General features: G+C 44.6%; 1 protein-coding gene across 5 annotated transcripts in view; it reads left to right on the forward strand.

The window, feature by feature from the left end:
• The window catches only part of MYO16 (myosin XVI), a 576,627-nt gene that overhangs the window by 417,703 nt on the left and 137,624 nt on the right, over positions 1-21,300 (forward strand). For all 5 annotated transcript variants that reach the window (XR_009400078.1, XM_059378159.1, XM_059378158.1 and 2 more), the window contains exon 24: positions 19,121-19,196. Coding sequence is in view for 4 of the 5 variants with exons in the window: in XM_059378159.1 (XP_059234142.1) it covers positions 19,121-19,196 (76 nt within the window). In the remaining variant the exon portion in view is untranslated. The remainder of the gene's footprint in view (positions 1-19,120; positions 19,197-21,300) is intronic.

A 21,300-nucleotide genomic window follows, 5' to 3' on the forward strand; every position in this document is an offset into this window, starting at 1 on the left:
AGAAGCTTCCAGTCAGATGGAGAAGCTGCTGCTCCAGGCAGTGACTCCCGGTTCCTGCCACGCACCGCTGACACCAGGAACGTGCCCCTTCCCGGTCGTCAGCACGGAGAGGTCAGTGAGCCAGTGACCAGGCCGGGAGGTCTCCATCGCCAGAGAAGTCAAGGCGTCTTCATGACATGCTCATGAGACACGCAGGAGACGCGGCAGAAGCTCCCCCACGCCTACCTTCAGGATCCTGAGCAGGAGTGCCAGACGGGGGGAAGCTGAAGAGCCCTCGGACACGGCAAGGAGGCTGGGCACGTTCCCACCTTCTGATGCGTGCGGTGCAAGAAGACGGCTGCTCCTGAGAGCGCCGTGGGCCCTTCTGCCATGGCCACCCGCCCTGTGTTTGGGAAATGGTACAAGAAGCACAGTCAAGTCTCTAGAGATCGGCTGGAGATAAGTCTGTAGAGATCGGCTGGAGATAAGTCTTAAAAAAGCTTTTTGGACCAAAGCATGAATAAATATGCATGGACCGGTCAGGACTTTGTCCTCTTGACGGAGTGACCTCCCCACGTATTTTCAGGCAGCGTGGGGGATGAAGTAAAGAGACCAGGGGACACGGTAGAGGACGGATTGGGGGAGAGTGGAAGGGGCTCTGGGAACACGCAAAAGAGAACCCTTTGGGCCACAGCAGAAGATCGCAGAGGTGGGGTTCTCAAGACGAGGCTGCCGTGCTGACCGACGGCACGTCCCGAGGAGAGCGGAGCCGCAGCTTGAAATGACAGGAGTCTCTCTCCCCACCCTGGATGGATGGTGCCAGCGCCAACCGCGAGAGGAGTCCTGGAGAAGAGGCCGTCTGGAAGGGAAGATACTCAGTGGAGATGTTTTGATTTTGAGATTTTTAATAGAAACTTCAATCGGATATGACAAATAAAAGGGGTTGGTTGTTTTTAGAAACATAGGCGTATTTGTGGAAATGTGTGTCTTGATCATTTCCCTCACGAAGAGCGTGGAGAAGATGGAGCCAAGGAGTAGGAGAGAGAATCATGAAAACCAAGAGGAAAGAAGGAGGAAGGGGCCCGCAGGAGACACACCTGAAGGGAACAGGTGGGCCAGGAGCGTCCTGGGGAGATGCTGTGGGATCATGGCGCCGTGGGATGGGCTGAGCCGTGAATCGCTGTGGAGAGGGCCTCGGTGTGGGATTTTACACACACACACACACACACACACACACACACACTCACACACACTCCTCACCTTCTATTAACTTATTCACTACCTTTTATATAGGAGAGATTTAGCCTTTAAAATTTTTTATAATGTAGCCAACCTTCTAGTCCTGTATTCACATTTTAATCTATATTTTCCTTATATTGAGCAGTTATGAATTCATGGGGTTTAGTTGAAATATTACAGTAAGACAGAAGTAGTAATTTTAGAAAACTACTTCCCTGTTTTCCTTTAAGTCTCGTGGAAGCTGTCTTCAGACCATCTCTACCTGACCCGCCCCACAAGTCTGTTTGTATCGAATCTTGAAGACGTGTCAGGTCGTTCAATAAATGCTAATTGCATTAAACAGAATGGGACCAAGCTTTGGAATAATGTTTTGTTTGTTAATTATTTTCTGTTTGCTTCTAAAAATTATTCCACCACCACTTAATAGAATTTCCATTTCAGTTTTTGTTGTTTTTCTGTTGTTGTTGTTTGATTTGGGGAAGAACAGTGAACAGTGTGAAAAAATACAATTATTTCCTGCAGCTCTGATAGCAGGAAAGCAGAGTAGAGGCCGTCCATTGATTAGCTGCCACAGAGCCAAGTCCCATGGAATTATGAATTTTTCTCTAAAAGTGCCTTTATGTTTTAAGCAGGATTTTCCATAATTGGAGTCAATTTTGTGGTTTTAGAAAAATCTTTCATTTTCCTGAGATCTGCTAATGAGTCTTAGCCCAAGGACTCCCGAAGGACTCATTCACATGTTGCAGTATAGATTATATGTAATTTGTGGCAATATGTCAAGCCATATGCCTTTCTAATCATGAGCCGTAGCTACGTATATTTAATCTTGAGTTACTGGATTTTCAAGAAAAGCAGCGTATTCTGCGTTTTATAAACCAAGACCCATAGCAGAGAGCCAGTTGGTTTAGCAACAGCACTATCTCTCGGACCATCGTATGAGCATTCCTGCAGGGCTCTTTGGTGATAAAGCTGGTCCCAGGGAAGAAGCTCAGTGGCTCTCGGGTTCCTGGGTCGCTTTGCGTCCTCTTCTTTGGCCAGACGGATGGGCTGGAGTGTCGCTCAGATCACCGCGGCTCTTCTGTGATGGGGCTACCTGGTTTTATGAGGGAAAACTCCCCTCTCCTGGGAAGGCTGACCACGGTGGCCGGTGATGATACTGACCTCCAGCCCCCCCAGGAGGGACCATTCTGCTCTGACTACGAGACCCCGCCGTGCTTCTGTATCTGGTTTGGAGCAGAGGCTCCTAGGTCCTTTTAGAAATGTTTAAGCAACATTATTTGAATTATAGCTGAAGATCTTTCCTAAACACATTTGAATTTTTCATTACTCATAGGAGCCTGGTGTATTTTCCAATCTCCATTACAGAAATATTTTAAAGTAGATGGGGAGAGGCTGTGCATGAAATATTAACAGGGTCTCATTAATGAGCACGGATGTGAATTAAAGAAGGCTAAGGGGGTTTTGGTTGTTGTTATTTGTTTTAGCAAATTTTAAATCATATATGGATTAGCTGTTTTAGGAATTACTCTTAAACTTCCAGTGGTGATTTAAGTGATAGATACGCATTAAATCCAGAAGTGTGTCTAATTTTATTGGCTTTTAAAATTAAGAATCTTGAAAGAAAGAAGAATTATGATTTGGAAAAAGACATTGGCTCGCAGGAAATCTGAATTTCCATCAAGGTGGTTCTGAGCTGACTCTAATAGGAAACAGTACTTTGAAGGTCCTAAATTTTAATGTGAGCAAAGTGAATAGATTAGGAGACACGAAAGTGATCAGAAGTAATAAAAATGAAATTAATGAAAATACAGGTCACCGTAATGGTTACAAAATATGTGATGCTTGCCTATCTGACCTCATTGTCTGCTCATAAGGTCTGTGTTTGAAAATTGTTTATTGCGACTGTTTGATTTGACACAAAATGATGCTCTTTGGATCTGATGAGTGTCCTGTAAGACTGGCCTGGTTTACACAAATCAAGTTGGTGATACTGTTCTTGCCTGGGATCATGTGTCTATGTTTCAGCCTCGTTCTCTCCCCAAACCCTTAAATGTTGCAGTGGACTGAATGGTGGTCCCCCAAAAAGGTGTGGCCATGTGCTCACCCCTAGGCCCTCAGAATGGAACCTTCTGTGGAAAGGGGTCTTTGCTTACGTAATGAAGTCCAGGATCTCGAGGTGATGAGATCACCCTGGATGATCAGGGGGTACTTTAAATCCAAGGGCAAGTACCCTTCTGAGAAGGAAGCAGAGGGAGATTCACGGGAGAAAGGGAGACACACAAGCAAGGAGGCAGGGACAGGAGAGATGCAACCACGGGGCAAGATCTCCAGGGCCCCCAGGAGCTAGAAAAGGCAGGAAGGCATGTCCCCTAGAGCCTCCCGGTACATAAAGATATGCCCAATGTCCAAGTTCTGGCCTCCAGAACTGTGAAAGAACCCATTTCTCTTGTTCTGGGCCAGCCGTTTGCAGTCACAACCCTCTGGAAGTAATACACGTGTCCATTGGGTCAGGATTCACAGATCAGAAAAGATGGGAATGATTTTAACTCATAACATTATGGAATTTCTTTACCACTTTTGATTCGTTCGAAAGGGCCCCCGACATTTCTCCACCTCTGTTGGTTTTCTTCACCTGAAATACCATTTCCGGTCTTTCCAGACCTTGGCCATCTTAGGAGTCGCTTCTTGGCTTAACCCACACCTCCCTGAGCTCTCCCTTCCCTCATCAGTCGGGGTGTCTGACGCTGGTGTGGCCTTTCCCGGTTCATGAAGTGCTTCCTGAGGCCTCGCGTATGAATGCTGCAGGGTCAGCATTCCAGTCAAGTCAGCCTTCAGGAAGTTCAGTGGTTCGTCAAAGATGGCACAGCTAGCACGGGCCTCCTGGGGGTGACCTAACCAGGTTCCGAGTGCCGCGCGGCTGGAAACAGCAGAAATTTATCCCCACATTTCTGGAGGCCAGAGTCCAAAATCAGGTGTCAGCAGGGTTGGCTCGTTGAGCAGAGTCTGAGAAAACTCTGTCCCAAGCTTCTCCCCCGGCTTCCGGTGGTTGCCAGCCGTCCACGTCGCTTGGCTTGTAGACACGGCTCCCGAACTCTGCTTCTGTCTTCACAGCTCTCTGTCCCCTCCTCTTCTTGGAAGATATCCAGTTGAATTTCGGACCCTCCCTCGCCCCTATGACCTCATCGTACTCATATCATGACATCTTTGAAAGATCTTATTTCCAAATTAGGTCACATTCTGTGGTTCTGGGTGGACATGGAATCTGAGGGTACACTACTGAACCCACCACAGGGTAATAGGTCACAATACCATATTTCACTTTCCCTTCCGAGGACCACCTATCTCCCCATCTCCACTGTGTTGTGCGTGAAATTCTTCAAGTGTTTGTTGTCTACAGTCATAGGCTCCTCGTGGTCCGGCAGGGAAGCTCTACAGGGCACTCCCTCACCAGGATCTTGAGGGGACACTGACTTTCAGTGGCCACATGCATAAAGTTTGCAATTCAGGGGAATATATTGTGAACCTCATGAACTTGTTCTGAAGGTCACATGTTGGGCAAGAAATCACGTCACGTCTGATTCTCTTGAGATGTTCCATCAGACATGAGTCATCTTTCCCCCAACAATAGCTGAAGGTCTGTCTATGCAGAAGTACCAGTCTCCTTGGCAGGATTTTGAACTCACTGATAACAAATATTGATGACTGGAAAATATTTCAGGGATCATCTACCAACTGGCCATATTTTTAGGTGAGCATATTAAGGGCCCAATTGACTAACTCAAATTGTTAGTGATAAAATGCCCTTCATTAGTTAAAAAATAGGTTTGTTAATCTTTGTATCCTATTAATGTGCCCAGTGCCTGAAGCAAAGCTTTGTAAGTCACATTAGAATGTTTATTTTATTTCTCATAATTAATGTCACTTCAGTAGGTGATAGGGGAAATGTAACCACCGAAGTTATATTATAGTATTTTCTTGCTATCATGCTTGGAAAACTTGAGTGGAAGGTGCAGAAATAGAGATATTTTTCTATCTGTGAAAATTGTAATAATAGAAGAAAAAACATTTACATAATGTTTTAACTTATGTTAATGCTTATCACTGAATATACAGGTTGTTTTCATGTTAAGTAGCTCTACCTTGATCTAAGAGAATTTTTGTGAAAAATTATGTTCTTTGCCATTTAGTTTTATGACTACTATTTTAATGGTGCAAAGAGGTGTGTGGAATTTTACTGCAGAATTTAGAAGATCCTTTCCATTACGGTTTGCCTCAAGGAAATGAAAGCATTCTCTGCAATTTCCATACTACATATTCTGAAATGTAATTTTATGACAGTTTGAAAATGTAGAGCCCCTTCATATAATGTGCTTTAGATATGTGTTTCTGTGGGTGGATTTTGATCGTTTTCACCAGGATTCCTTTCTCCGTCCCGTAAACCACATCCCCGCGGAGCACTCTGTAATCCTAGACACGTAGGCCTTGGTCATTAGTGTCCCTGTCCCTGATGTCCTCACACATTTATGAGGACCGTAGCACTAAAACATCGCTGATAGAAGCCATGTGCAGGAGGAATGATGTTACTGATGTCTGGCCAGTCTATAAAAACATCTGATTCTCCCCTCCTCCTTGAATAAGATCTACCCCTGTTGCTGGAGGAACTGAGTTGGAAATGTATCGGTTGAGATCGGTGCTGTTACTCGGATCTGAGAAGCAGGGACATTGCCATGGATTCTGGGTGATGCCTTGATGACAGCAAACCTCTTTGCCCCTCAGACGTATTTACATCACGCGTGTGCAGGGGAGATGGTGGCCTGTTCGATTTCCCAGTTCTACCTGCCCCAGAAACGCCTTCTGTAGCTTGCCGACTGGCCTTCACCCCGGAGACCTGTGGGAGACACGATGTGCCCAAGAAGACTCAGAAAGTGAACCTTTAAATCAAAAGAAAAAGGAGATGAACTAATCAATAAGGAGCCTTTCATTTATTTCTTTCTTTTCTCCAGGCAGAATCCCCAGACATAACAATGAAATCTGTCTGGTCTAAGCCAAATGGATACCATTAAAGGTTATTTGACAAAGATATCTTGACCCACACAGAATGAGTTTAATTTACATCCGTATTTGCTGACTTCTTGGGCAGACTCCCGGAAAAATAAAAATTAACTCCACCAGGCCCCTGGTGGTCTGTTGTTCTATCAATTTTGCCTCTGGCGTAAATTTCTGTGGGAGACCTGATAAATGTTTCCTCATTTGGGGTTGTGCGTGGAAGAGAAAATGCAGGCTCTCCTTCAGGGAATCTCACTGTTTCTTTAGGGATTTTAATAGGTTCTGTTATCTTCGTAGACTGACAGAAATTTGTAAATAAGGAACTTTGGGTTTCCTAGAATATTGATATCTTGTTGTTAGTTGATTGGGTTTTTTTTCCCCCCTTTAAAAGGAGCCAGTGAGGCATATTCATAAATTTCATATATGGCAATTTCAAGGAAATGTCTATATTCAGCTGCTAGGTAAGGACACTTACAATAATGCTGTGTGTGCTCCTAACTTTCTTTGTTTATCAGTATTTGTAACGTAAAGTGAATGAGAATGAAAACAAGCAGTACCGTTAGATACAATCGCTTAATAGGAAAGTAAAAAGTAGGAGCTTCTACCTATAAATATTGATGGCTACAGAGGGGTCGATTTACGACTACTCTTGAAATTGAGACTCTTTTTAGCAAACCTCAGACAGAAAGCTGAAACCACGCATGAAAAATTACCAGACTCATCTGTACTTGCTTGAAAACGATCTTTCATTTCTTTTCCTAAAACCCAATCTTTATACATTCTGATGTGATGTGTTGTAGTCAAGAGGAGATTCCAGAGTTTAGAGTTTGTATCACCTGGTGATCCCAACCACCTCTTTTCTGGAGATCATATGTTGCCCCACATGAAAGGGATAATAAATTTGTCTGATAAGTGAATTCACTTGCATTCCACAAATACCGATGTTTCCCAAGAGAGTATTTTATGTCTGCTGCTGGGACTTTGTATGCCCTCAAGATTCCCTCTCCTGCATGACATGAGCCCCCAAACGCCTCTCTCTGTCTGTGGGCTCCACGCCTGCACATGTGCTTGTTAAGACCTCTCCTTGGCCAGCGTCTCTGGCTCTCGGCGGATCCAGAAGCGAACCGCCTTCAATTCCAAACCACGTCCCACGCTCTCTCTCTCTCCCCCTCAACTCCCTTCAAAGAAGTAAAGCAGTGAAACTGATTTCCCGTATTTGTCCCACTTTTCAGCTCAGGGTAAAACCAGAAACCCAGCCCCTCTCCCCTCCTTACTCCTGAGTCCGAATGCTCCCTCCTGCCCCGGGACCCTCATTCCTGGCCCCTCGCTCACGGCTCTTGACGCCGACTGGTTCTAGTTACCTATTAAGGAATGAATGAACAGTTTTACTTAAACCTGTAGGAACTGCCTCTGCTCCACTGGTCTTTCTGTTTCTCCAGTGACACTGTTCAAAGCTAAAGGTGATGATCCCATATCCCACTTGTTAATCACGGACACGCTCTAGGCCATCCGGGCTGCTGTCAGTGGCTCTTCAACGCTCTGTTAAGCAATTTCGCCCCCGACCTCTGCCTCCCCGGTAGAAGAATGAACTTCCCTCTCCCTTCTGAAGACCGGATCTTCCAGACTGTCCCCGCACGCTCGTTCTTCGTGTACCTGAGAGTTGAACAAGCCACTCGGGGGAGGTAATCAGATTCAATTTTATTTTTGGCTCACGCTGCTTTTTAAAATGCGTTCAGTAGAGACAGTCCTTTCCTTGGAACCAGCTGAAAATCCAGGCAGCTCCAGGGATATTTCTGGTCTCTGTCCAGTAATAGGACGTCCTTCATTGGCTTTCACTGGCGCTCACAGACTCAATTCCGTAACGAGGAACTTCTAGTCCTTGTTAATTATCGTCATTGCAACGTACCTGGAAGGTGAGGCCCCTCCTGCCTTTGCCACAGAGGATGCTCTTCGTACAGCGACCTCGGGGGTCCTGTTTTCTCTCTTTTCTTGAGCTGCGTGGTCTCACTGTGTCTCAGTGGTTTCCCACAAACGATGCCTTTTAGTGTCCAGGTCTTGCTCTAAGGGCTCTCGTGTGTCGCTGGCACACCCCACCCCTGCCTGCGTGGTGCTGACCCTTTGGGCTGGCTGCCCCCATGGCCCTGGTGACCAGGGTCATTCCCACAGACTCTCTGCCCTGGGCTCCTTCCCTGCCAGCCCCGGCTCCCACCTTGTTGGCCAGAATGTCACAGAACTCGGACTTAGGGACCACACAAGGGAAACTTCCCATGGCCTTTGTAGATCATGGGACACCTGAGCTGTTCTGTGCTCTGCTCAGGAGCTGACAGGGGCATCAGCACGGGCTGTGCCTGTCCCCAGTCCCCCGGTCACCTGCCCGCATCTGAGTTTGTGCTTCTTGGTGGAGTTAAACACCAGCTTGCCGTGTCTCCCTGAGTAGTGCCGCAATGTCAGTGTACGAGAGGGGTCCCATGAAGCCCCCTTCCCACTGGCTTAGGGGGTGGGGGAGAGAAGCTGTGGAAAAGCATTCATGGCCACATTTGCATATCGTGTGCCTGAACGAGGCATGGGAGCAATAGACCTATAGAGGTGGACATTGACAGAGAAATCAGTTTCAGTAGATAGATAAAATAAACACATGCACTCATCGTGCTGCCAGAGGCTCCATGTTACCATCTGGGAGATCCTAAAATGCCTGAATTGTCATTGAAGGGGGGGATCCTTTTTTAAAAATAATTAATTAGTTAATTTTCAGTATTCATTGTTTTTTTTCATTTATTTATTTTCAGCATAAGAGTATCATTATTTTTTCACCACACCCAGTGCTCCATGCAATCCGTGCCCTCTTTATAATACCCACCACCTGGTACCCTGACCTCCCACCCCCCGCCACTTCAAAACCCTCAGATTGTTTTTCAGAGTCCACAGTCTCTCATGGTTCACCTCCCCTTCCAATTTCCCCCAACTCCCTTCTCCTCTCCATCTCCCCATGTCCTCCATGCTATTTGTTATGCTCCACAAATAAGTGAAACCATGTGATAATTGACTCTCTCTGCTTGACTTATTTCACTTAGCATAATGTCCTCCAGTCCCGTCCATGTTGCTACAAAAGTTGGGTATTCATCCTTTCTGATGGAGGCATCATACTGCATAGTGTATGGACCACATCTTCCTATCTGTTCATCCGTTGAAGGGCATCTTGGTTCTTTCCACAGTTTGGCGACCATGGCCATTGCTGCTATAAACATTGGGGTACATATGGCCCTTCTTTTCACTGTATCTGTATCTTTGGGGTAAATACCCAGGAGTGCAATTGCAGGGTTATAGGGAAGCTCTATTTTTAATTTCATCAGGAATCTCCACACTGTTTTCCAAAGTGGCTTCACCAACCTGCATTCCCACCAACAGTGTAAGAGGGTTCCCCTTTCTCCACAACCTCTCCAACACATGTTGCTTCCTGTCTTGTTAATTTTGGCCATTCTAACTGGTGTAATGTGGTGTCTCAATGTGGTTTTAATTTGAATCTCCCTGATGACTAGTGATGAAGAACATTTTTTCATGTGTCTGATAGCCATTTGTATGTCTTCATTGGAGAAGTGTCTGTTCATATCTTATGACCATTTTTTGATATGATTGTCTGTTTTGTGTGTGTTGAGTTTGAGGAGTTCATTATAAATCCTGGATATCAATCTTTTGTCTGCACTGTCATTTGCAAATATCTTCTCCCATTCCGTGGGTCGCCTCTTTGTTTTCTTGACTGTTTCCTTGGCTGTGCAGAAGCTTTTCATCTTGATGAAGTCCCAGAAGTTCATCTTCACTTTTGTTTCCTTTGCCTTTGGAGATGTATCTTGAAAGAAGTTGCTGTGGCTGATATCGAAGAGGTTACTGCCTATGTTCTCCTCTAGGATTCTGATGGATTCCTGTCTCACATTGAGGTCTTTTATCCATTTTGAGTTTATCTTTGTGTATGGTGTAAGAGAATGGTTGAGTTTCATTCTTCTACATATAGCTGCCCAGTTTTCCCAGCACCATTTATTGAAGAGACTGTCTTTTTTCCACTGTATATTTTTTCCTGCTTTGTCGAAGATTATTTGACCATAGAGTTGAGTCCATATCTGGGCTTTCTACTCTGTTCCACTGGTCTGTGTGTCTGTTTTTATGCCAGTACCATGCTGTCTTGGTATCGCAGCTTTGTAGTAAATCTTGAAATCAGGTAATGTGATGCCCCAGTTTTATTTTTGTTTTTCAACATTGCCTTAGCGATTCGGGGTCTCTTCTGATTCCATACAAATTTTTGGATTATTTGCTCCATCAATTTGAAAAATACCAGTGGAATTTTGATTGGAATGGCATTAAAAGTATAGATTGCTCTAGGCAGTATAGACATTTTAACAACGTTTATTCTTCCGATCCAAGAGCATGGAGTGGTCTTCCATCTTTTTGTGTCTCCTTCAATTTCTTTCATGAGTGTTCTGTAGTTCCTCGAGTACAGATCCTTTACCTCTTTGGTTAGGTTTATTCCCAGGTATCTTATGGTTCTTGGTGCTATATAGTAAATGGAATCGACTCTCTAATTTCCCTTTCTGTATTTTCATTGTTAGTGTATAAGAAAGCCACTGATTTCTGTACATTGACTTTGTATCCTGCCATGTTGCTGAATTGCTGTCTGATTTTTTTTTTCTGGATATAGTCTTTGAACCCCGATGACACCGTCAGTCTGATGCAGATAATATTTAGTGACCTTGGCTATGAGCCACACCAGAGGCAGCTCGAAGGTCTAAGCAGATGACACCCACCCATGCCCATTTCCCGAGTTCCTAGGTAGCGTGTTCCCCTTCCCTTTAAATAACATTGTGTCTTGTGGGCTGTGCTGGCAAAGTCACCAGACTTTAGTGGGAACTGACCTCGGTGAACTTGACCTTGTAAAAACAAGAAACTGATGTCCAGAGTTATGCTGCTGTCGTGCCCTCAGCTAATGGTCACCGTCCGCGTCCCATGAGTGTGTTTGCAGTCGGCGGGTGGAACTACAAGAGGAAGGCTTCTTGACAACTCTGGCTGCATTTCCCTCCTACCGCAGCCCGCGTTTATTCATTTTCTGTCTCCCCACTGCCAGCACGGTTCATGGCTTACACAGGGGACCCCAGCAATCCTGGCTGTTTGAAAAATACGGAGTTCTCTTGCTGCCATCTCAGATAAAAATATTTGAAAATGCTTTCTGGACGCTTTTTAGAAATGCCAACCCTCCAAAGGAAAAAGGTTGGTAGTGAGTATTATTATAATGTTGTCTCATCTTAAACTTACCAGCGATTTTAACTCAGCCGTTGTCTCCTCTCATCATTGTACTGTATCTCGAATGCCCAGGAGACATTTCTCTGCAAACCCCAGGCCTGGGCTCTCTTGCTCCCTGCCAGCATCCCCGGGGGGGAGAACGGTGTTCCTGGGGCAGCTTACACTGCTGGTACCTGGAGCTGCCATTCTCATCCTTAGGTGTGCACCAGGATCAACTGCGGAGCCAGTTAGAAATGCAGAGTCCTTCGTTGCACTCCTGACAATGATGATTAAAGAGGGCCAGGGGAGGGCTAAGCTGTGCGCGTGTGTGCCAAGCCCCAGAGGATGCACTCCTGTAGGTAAACTGTGAAGCCTGTTTTTAGGAATGCTGGAGGTATTTGCACACAGTAGGTGCTCAGGTGAGCATACTTCTAGCACGTCGCAGGGCCGGGCCCCCACAGAGGGGCCGCACTGAGGGGTAAAGGGCCCAGGAGCCTGGCTCTGCGACCGGGCGCCTTCTTTATCAAAGGGCGGTAACACACCTGCCCTTGCTCTCAGTGCAGAGCGAAAGCCCTGACTGCAGAGGAAGCTCTCTCCCCTCTGGCTTCCATTTCCTTGGTGATCAACCCAGGAGCCTGACAGCCCCCAGTGAGGAGGAGAACGCGTGTGTCTGGCCTTTGATAACTTTTCTTTGTGGACCCAGGAAACGAGGCAGCTTGGTAAAGTGTGATTCATACCCACGGGGAAAGCTTGAGTCTCCCTGTTACATAGACAGCTGAGCTGATCTATCTTGTGATTGTGTGTCCTGCAGTCCCGGGGTGTCAGAGAGAGGACTTCAGGAGAATAGCACCCCCTACTCCCTGGGTCACCCACACTCCTCCACGGACCCCAAGGCCGAAGCACTGGTGTGAGTCCTGCTAACTGCTGAAACACAAGCAAAACGCTGAGTTTTCTTTGGAGTCTTTTCGTTGAACAGACTCATTCCAGAGGACTCTGGCTACGGAGACAGCCTCCTGAAGCACTGGCATCGGGCCCCATGCACGTAAACGTCTCCATCACATGCCTGAGGGACCCTGCCACTTTGCACGTGAGCCCTACTTTCCAGTCCTTAAGAGGGAAAAACAACTGAAGTCTCAAGTCCAGTTATGCGAAGGCAGAGGGAAAAGAGGAAAAAGGTAGTTGAAAGCAGAGACGGGGCCTCTATCATTTGCTACATTTGTGTTTTGCTCCTTTCATCCCCGAATAACAAACCGGCAAGGACAAGCAAGGCAGAGCAGCAAGACAGCTGGCCCGAGTGACCGAGAAAGGCCTCCGCCACCCCGGCTTCCTGCTGCTCCCTCCGCGCAGTCTGCCAGTCCCTCCTCCTCGGGGCGCACGGCTGAGAGGACAGGCCCGGCTCTGTTCTCCTGACCGCACAGACTCACAAAGCCGGGTGCTATTTCTGGGGTGCACGGAGCCTCTTCTTGGTTGTTTCCCTCCCGTAGAAGGTTCTCACCTCCCTTGGGACACCCGGGAACCAGGGACGTTCGTCCCACAGAGTTTTGTGGCTTCTGTGGTTTCTTTTCTATGTGGTCGTCGCCTCCTCTGCCTCCTAGAGGCCGTTGCTGTCACGAGGTCCTGACGATGCCAAGGGGGAGAGCGCAGCGGGCGTCCGGCAGCCCTACCCCCCCCCCCCCCGGGGGACCCACTCTGTTCGGAGGCAGGTCCTTCGGAGAGTGACACAGGATTCTGACTGCCGTAGTCACACCGCAAGAGAGGCAGCCTTCCTGGCTGCCTCAGCACAGAGGACCTAGAGAACGTCGTGTGCCCTTCTCAGGTCAGTGCTGTAAAACGTTCTGGAACAGGTCAGAGAAGATGGCAGAGGCAAGCGCTAGAAGCAGGTGTGGGGCATTGCCTAGAAAACCAGGTATTGTGAGGAGCGGAGTGCTGACAGCCTTGTTCGTCGATGTTCAAAATCCACTGGAGAGAGGTCGGCAGGCGGACAGACGGGGTGGACAGACAGAGAGAGGCTGCCGTGCCCTCCCCTGTCCTGGAGACGAGAAGGCACAGTATCGTGACATGTTTACCACCAGGCTCCGTGATTGGTGGAAGCTGGAGCCCAGAAGTTGCCTCCCCCACCCCACACCCCCGCCCAGCTGCTGCTTCTCCCCTGCAGCTTTGGACCCCCCCGGAGCACGGGGTCTGCAGAGCAGACTCGGCCCTGGCGGCTGGAGGAGCTGGGGCTAAAAGCCAAGGCAAGGTGGCCGTCAAGGGACAGATTGGGCTGCTGAGTGGCAAGAATGAGGTGGAAGGTAGTGTGCAAACGTGCCCGGTGTGGAAGGATCCTCTGGACACCGCTCTGCAGGTGGAGACTGGCTGGGGATCCGATGGGAGCGCTCCTTGACTTAATGCTCTTCCCTTCCAGCCTTTTCTCGAAATTAACTTTAAGATCTTGCATTCTTTTTGGATAAAAAAGTGAAGTGTGTTATTTAGTCTAGATTATAGTAATTATATTAATAATTGCTAATTATAATATAGTTACGTATTATATAATAATGTAAATATTAATAATTATTAGTATAGATTAATAATTAGATTAATATTATATTAAGCTGTGGCCATTTTGTTTTCTATCCTTATTTTTAAAGCAAAACCAAACACAACCCCTAAGGCACACTCATTAAAATATAGTTTTCCTCTTAGGGCATGCAATTTTGAATTGGAGAGGCCTATTTTAGATTTTTGTGCTAAGTTTCTGAATTTGTATTGTCCCCCCACCTCCCCACTGCAACAGAGAATGTTAGAGGAGGCCTAGTGGGGGGCTGGGACATTGGGCACACCCCAGAGATAACACAGCCACAGCTCCCCTCTCCTCATACCCCCTCAGGGGTGGCTTTGTAGGAAGCCACGAAGACGCATGCCAGCCCCTTCCACCTGCTCACCCCACAGCCAGGGCATATGTTGGGGGCGGGGGGGGGGAGACCAGAACGCCTCTCTGCCCAGCAGAGATGAGAGAGCCCTCTTCTACATCAGTGGTGGTTGAGTGGGGAGCCGGCTTCTCCCAAGTGGCAGTGATGAGGCTGGGCCTCTCTCGTCCTGCTGAGTGGCATCAGAGGAAGCCAGCTGAAACAGAAGTTTATGCTGGAGACATTGACACCCTGCTCTGGACACATGACGGGACATCTGTAAGGATCTCCACAAGGATACAGTAAAACTCTACTCCGCTCACCAACAGGACCGACTCACTTACGGGGCGCTCAAACCAGTGAAAACAGACTACGCGTGCTTCTTGAGTCCCAGCACAATATGTATCAAGAAAGACCACCTGCTGGGGGAAAATCGAAGCTAAAGAATTTCAGAAAGATGAGAATTCTATGGAGTGGGCTTACCTCCCACAAAGCAACCAAACCAAAAATCAATACTGGAAAGATGGCGGGCAGATTTCCAAATAGTTGGAAACTAAACGGTGCCCTTCTGTATATTCCATGGATCGAAAAGGAAGTCTCGAAGTAATTAGAAAGATGTGTTGAACTACATGAAAATGGAAATAGTGCGTACTGATTGTGAGACACCGCGAAAACAGTGCAGACAGGAAAATGTCTATCGCTGAATATGTATGTTAGAAGAGAGGAAGGTCTCAGTTGATGGTCTAAGTTCCTACCTCAAGAACCGGGAAAAAAGTGAGCAAAATAAAACCAAAGCAAGCAAACAGAAATCAGCGAAGTTGAAAAAAGTAAAGGAAATCGATGAAACAGAGGGCTGGCTGGCTGCCGATAACCCGAAATGACACATCTGAAGAAAGAGGGACATAAAAGAGAACAGACACCAACCGCTGTCTATCAGGAGTAAACGGGATTTTGCCAGAGACCGTGCAGACACCAGAAAGATCGAGAGGAAAACTGTAACTGTCACAAACACCAGCTTAGGTGAAATGGACCAATTCCTCAAAAAGCACAAACGGCCTCAATTTACCCAATGAAATACGTAACTGAATCAAGGAAATGAACTTAGAATTTAAATCTCCCCAAAAAGAAAGTTCCCGTTCCCAGTGGTTTCACTGGAGAATTCTATCAAATGTTTAAAAGAAAATTAACACTAAACTTACAAACTCTTACCTAGAAAATAGAGGTGAGAACACTTCCCACTTCATTTTATGAAGCTAGTATTACCCAGTGTGAAGACCAGACACAGAACACACACACACACACACACACACACACACACTCACTCACACACACACGGAACTGAAGATCGGTATCCCTCATGAATGAAAACGCAAAAAGACTTTTAATATTAACAACTGTAATTACACAGTATGTAGAAAGAATTATGTACCATGAATAATTTGTTGTGTCTTTTTTTCTGGAGATGCAAAGCTGGTACAATAATTTGAAAATCAGTCAAGATTAATCCACCATGTTAACAGGCTAAAGAAGAAAAAAAAATCACATGATCGTACCAACTGATGCAGAAAAAGCATTTGATAATTCAACATTCATCAGGATGAAAACACCCAGAAAAATATTGTTAGAGGAGACATCCTCAATTTGGTAAAGAGCGTCAACAAAAATATCCTACAGTTAACATAATATTTAATGGTGAAAAAATGAGTGTTTGCTCACGAGGTCAGAAAGAAGGCAAGGATGTCTGTTCTCACCATTCTTATTAAACAGAATGCTGGAAGTTCTAGCAAGTGTGCTAAGAAGAGAAATGAAATTAAAGTCAGATATACTGGAAAGGAAGAAACAAAATTGATCCTTTTGTAGATGATGCGATTGACTATGTGTAAAATCCCAAGGAAGGAAAAAAGTCTCGTAGAACTAATAAATGAGTTCATCAGGGTCACAGGATACAACATAAATGAAAAAACAATCAACTGCATTTCTATATACTAGTAAAGTGCACCAAAATTAAAAATACAATAACATTTACAACTGCTCATAAAAAATGCTAATAGGTAAAAGTCTAACAGAAATGGGGAGAATCTGTATGCTGAAACCCGCAAAACCATGAGGAAAGCATGCAGAGAGCTGCCTGGGAGACACATCACATCTGTGGGTAAGAACACAGCATGGTCAGTAGTCTCATAGACAAGCAGTATCGCAATACTTCTCCCCAAATCACTATGCAGGTGTAATGCAATTCCTATCAAAATCATAGCAAAAATTTGTTTAGATACAGAGCTATCGATAGACAACATTGCTCTAAAATTTATTTGGAATAGTGAATAAATTAGAAGAGTTAAAACAAATTTTTTAAAGAGTTATTTATTTATTTTAGAGAGGGGAGGGCAGAGGGAAACAGAGAATCTCAAGCAGACTCCCTGCTGAGCTCAGAGCCCCACACCGGGCTCCATCTCACGACCCTGAGATCACGACCTGAGCCAAAACCAAGAGTCAGACACTTAACTGAGGCACCCAGGCATCCAAAACAATGTTTGTAAAGAAGAATAATGTGGGAAGAATTCATCCATTTAACTTAATGTCTTACTGTAAAGCTTCAGTAATCAAGACAGAGGTGAGGGGATAGATATGTAGATCATGAAACAGAGCAAAGAGTCAGAAGCAGACCCTTACCAACAGGGTTGATGGCTGTGGTCATTCTGCAGGATGTTACCGTTAAAGGGAACTGGGTAATGGGCCCATGGGATCTGTCTGTAGCGTCCCTTACAATTGCCCATGAACCTGCAATGATCTTAAATTCAAAAGTTTCATTCAGAAATATTTGAAGGCAATGGTAGCAGATTATATACAGATGTAATAAACAGACATGAGTAGATATCATTTATTTAAATTTTCAACTTGCCTTGGACAAGGCCAATATTAAACTTCATTGACTTGAAGAAATTGTTATGGTTGAAAGACCAAGTTTGGAATCAGATTGTATTTTATTTTTAAAATTAAAAAAAAAAATGAAACCCCTCACATAGGAGTTTGATATGTGTTGTATATTTCTTGGCTCTATTCACTGAAATATGTAAATATTGACTAGTCCACCAACAATGTGCACACTTTAGGGTCTGGGGTGGCGGTTGGTCTCTCATTTTGATTTTCCCCTCAAGTATGCAAGGACTTCTTGAGGAAAGACTTCATTCCAGGTTCAGGGCCAGGAAAAAAAAATTCTTTGGAACCCTGTGTTAACATTCCACTAATGCCAATTTTATGTAACATGTTCTCAGTCATTTGCATTATTATATTGTGATGATACAATAACCAACTGTTATGGGCAGTGTCTAAAACCTGCCTTGAGCTGTGAACTCAAATCCTGTCAATACTGGTGCCATCCATATCTTATGAGTAAGGTCAGAAGCTCTCAGTCTTGGAGTGCCCTTGAGACTATTAGTTAACACATGAAAGAGAGTATTGTAGTTTTCCCATTATCACAAAAACAATTATGCTCGCATGCTTCAAGATTTGTTCATTTGATACAAAGTAAAAACATGTGCTGAGCTCCAAGCTTCCTGCCAGCATCCAACTGCCCTGGTTGAGTGTTTGCCCTTGGACATGTGTGGGAGATGCGGTTTCCTAGGTATGTGACTGGAGTCTCCCACTGGGAAGGTCTGGACTTGAGTTTCAGTGGGAGAACTTCAGCTTTTTCTCCACATTGCCTGGTACAGGTACCATTCATGAGAACTTTCCAATGCACGATCCAAAAAGCACAAGCTCCAAAGCATGATCTTGTGATAATGCAAGACTCATCAGCACAATCTTAAATGAAATGTACAGCACAGTGTTTTGCTGTATTTGGTCATAATATTCCAAAACATTAAAGTTCCTTTCAGCAGATATTGATTGAATGTGGCCAATGGACAGGCGTTCTGTTGGTTGCTGCAGGGAGATGGAGTTGGACAATTTGTAGTCACTGTTTTCAAGGTACGGCAGGAATTTTACTGTGAGATTGGGTAGGAATGGCCATTCAGAACGAGACCATAACAAGAGCAAAGATAAGAAATGTTTTTAGAGAAAATCAGGTAGTCCAATGTGTGTGTGTGTGTGTGTGTGTGTGTGTGTGTGTCTGTGCTCTGCATCTGTGTGTTTAATTCAGTATCATCTTTTCTTCATTTTTTTTTCAAGATCTTATTTTCAAGCACTGTCTGTACCCAACATGGGGCTCAAACTCATAACCGCGAGGTCAGGAGTCTCATGCTCTACCGACTGAGCCAGGCTCCCCATCATGTTTTCTTCATTTTAAACATTAACTGTTTAAATGTTCCAAAAGGAATCTTTGAATATAAAGAGACCACTGAATTTCTCCAACTGGAATCATGCCCTCTTCCCCAGGCATGGCAGCAACCCCCTGCCCGGTTTAGTGAGTTTTCTGGGAAGACGAGGGTCCTCGGGAATGAAGGGAGGCTGCACGAACACGAGTCACTACCATTTCCTCTTAAACTCACAGTCAGAGGGGGACTTGGAAAATTAGTACAGGAGAGGTGTCCCTTGTTTGATGTGCAGAAAGGAGCTTCAACCTGGGGTGTAAGATGAACTTTGAAGACTGGAAACACCTCTCTGGTGAATAATTGGAAACTTCCTCTGAGTCAGATAATTCTGCAAAGGAGATTATTTTTGTGGCCATATTTAAACATTAGTAATCACACCATTTTCTTTTATTACAGGTAATGTATGAAATTGTTGGAGCAATTGAAAAAAATAAAGACACTCTCTCACAGAATCTTCTATTTGTAATGAAAAGTAAGTTTTTTCCCCTATGGTTAAAATGCCACACACTCTTTATTTCCCCATCTCTGAACACTGTCCTCAGCAATATGCCACCAGCGACAGGGGAATTGAAATATCTTTTACATTCTAAAGCCCAGAATAATAAAGAATGGATCTTGCCACAATGTACATTGGCTACAATCTAATTTGGAGTCTAGTAGAAACCATAATTTAACTAAGCTTTTAGCAGATAGAAATATAAAATACCTTTACCACTCTAGTGGTATGAATATAAAAAAGCTCTTTTGTGAAGACTAATGAAGATTAATACAGCTTCCAAAATTATTTAGGCCACAGCAGGGTGAATTTCATTACTGAAGTTGATGTCTGGAGCATACCTAAGGGTAGTATTTTATTCTCATACTTTCTGTTATAAAGAATTAATACCCACGAAGTAGAGGGAGGGCACAAATTCATATGTGCGCGCACACATGCTTATCTGTATATATCAACTGACAGCCTCTATCTAGTGAGTGAATCTCAGGCCTTTATGTACTTGTATCTATTTCTATAAAACAGGGGACTAAGTACATACTACACTTATATACTGTGCCCTTATATGTATCAATATGTATACTTCTGCCGACTCTAGTCATTCTTTCTCCATAGCGTTTCTGTAGCCCTTAGTTCTCGTTTCCCTAACAACCTTTTCAGTGAATTAAAATGTATCATCTTTGATGCTTTAAGTTGCTAGCCATGAGCTGGGTCATTTATCTTTCCTGAAAAAAAGAAGCCTGTGATCACCCTTCATGAGACAAATTGAGGGCTTTGAGCTGGAAATAATCACCGCTGGCTTGAGGACCGTATTTACCTTAAATCATGTGGTGCGGATGCCAGAGATCGTTTTTCAGGGGGACTTACTGAGCTGGTCTCTCAGAACTTAAAGCGATTGAGTTCTCTTAAAACTGAGACCAGCCGAAGGAGCGTGGGATTGGAATGACAGCATGTAGAAGAAAGGAATGGAAATAACGGACCCTGTTGATTATCACTGGAAAGATCTTCCTTCTAGTTTCCAATTATTTGAGTTTCCATTGATAGTATATTACCATCTAAGTCATACCTTGCGAGAAGATCTAATATATAGTGTGGTTTTGAAGTTGGCGCAATGCCTTTTTCTTTATTTTTGCACTTCAGGGGATAGAATATGTATTTAGAGAAAGAATGTGATGGTTCGTGATATTGTCATTCTCCTTCCCTTAACAGAGTCCCTTTAAAGTCATTCTTTTGTGTATATTAAGTTCCAAGAGAACACAAGTGAGTCTTGTTTTGTTCTAAATTCTTTTGGCATCTGAGCAAGCAGACAAAATTTGCAATAGATTCTTACATGTTTATACAGGAAGTGGCAGGTGTTTTCTATAAAGGTCCAGAGAATAAACATTTCAGGCTTTGCAAGCCATAAGGTCTCTGTTGCAACTTTTTAACTCTACTGTTACAATGACAGAGCAGGTGTAGATAATACAAATGGACATGCCTGTGTTCCAATAAAACTTTATTTACAGAAATGGGCAGTGGGCCAGATTTGGCACACAGGCCATAGTTCCTCACCCATTCTATCATATAAGAAAAAGATGTATGGTTGTGATAGTATTTTATGAATTTGTGAAATTGTTGATGCGGTAAATAGTTGTTAAAAGCGAGTATAATTTATAGATTTTTAAAAAATTTTTGAGTACCTTGCTAGATACTTTGTTTATAGTATCTAATTAAATCTTCCTATTATCAAAAAGCTCCCAGCTGAGAAAGGTTGTAAGGTCTGGTATGGGATCGTGAGCCAGCTGGCCAAAGGGAGGCAGGTAGCTTGGAGACACAGCTCAGGCAGAAATGCAGTGAGTGCTCTCACCTGTGCCTGAGATGTGAAATAAAGTCTCAAGTCTACTGTCTCCGAGTGCCTCTGTGCACTTGCTCATAAACTATTCATCTAAGTTCGGGTATCCTGGTGGACTGGCAGGAAAACACTGGATACAATGTTTACAGACCTCCTTCCGGGGACACTTCCCATTTCAACATCAGCATGAACTATTGATGTTGAAATGATTTCAAGTTGAAGTTAGAAAATTCATACCAAGAACTCCCATAA

This window comes from Mustela nigripes, chromosome 15 (assembly GCF_022355385.1).
Source record: "Mustela nigripes isolate SB6536 chromosome 15, MUSNIG.SB6536, whole genome shotgun sequence".
Taxonomy (NCBI): domain Eukaryota; kingdom Metazoa; phylum Chordata; class Mammalia; order Carnivora; family Mustelidae; genus Mustela; species Mustela nigripes.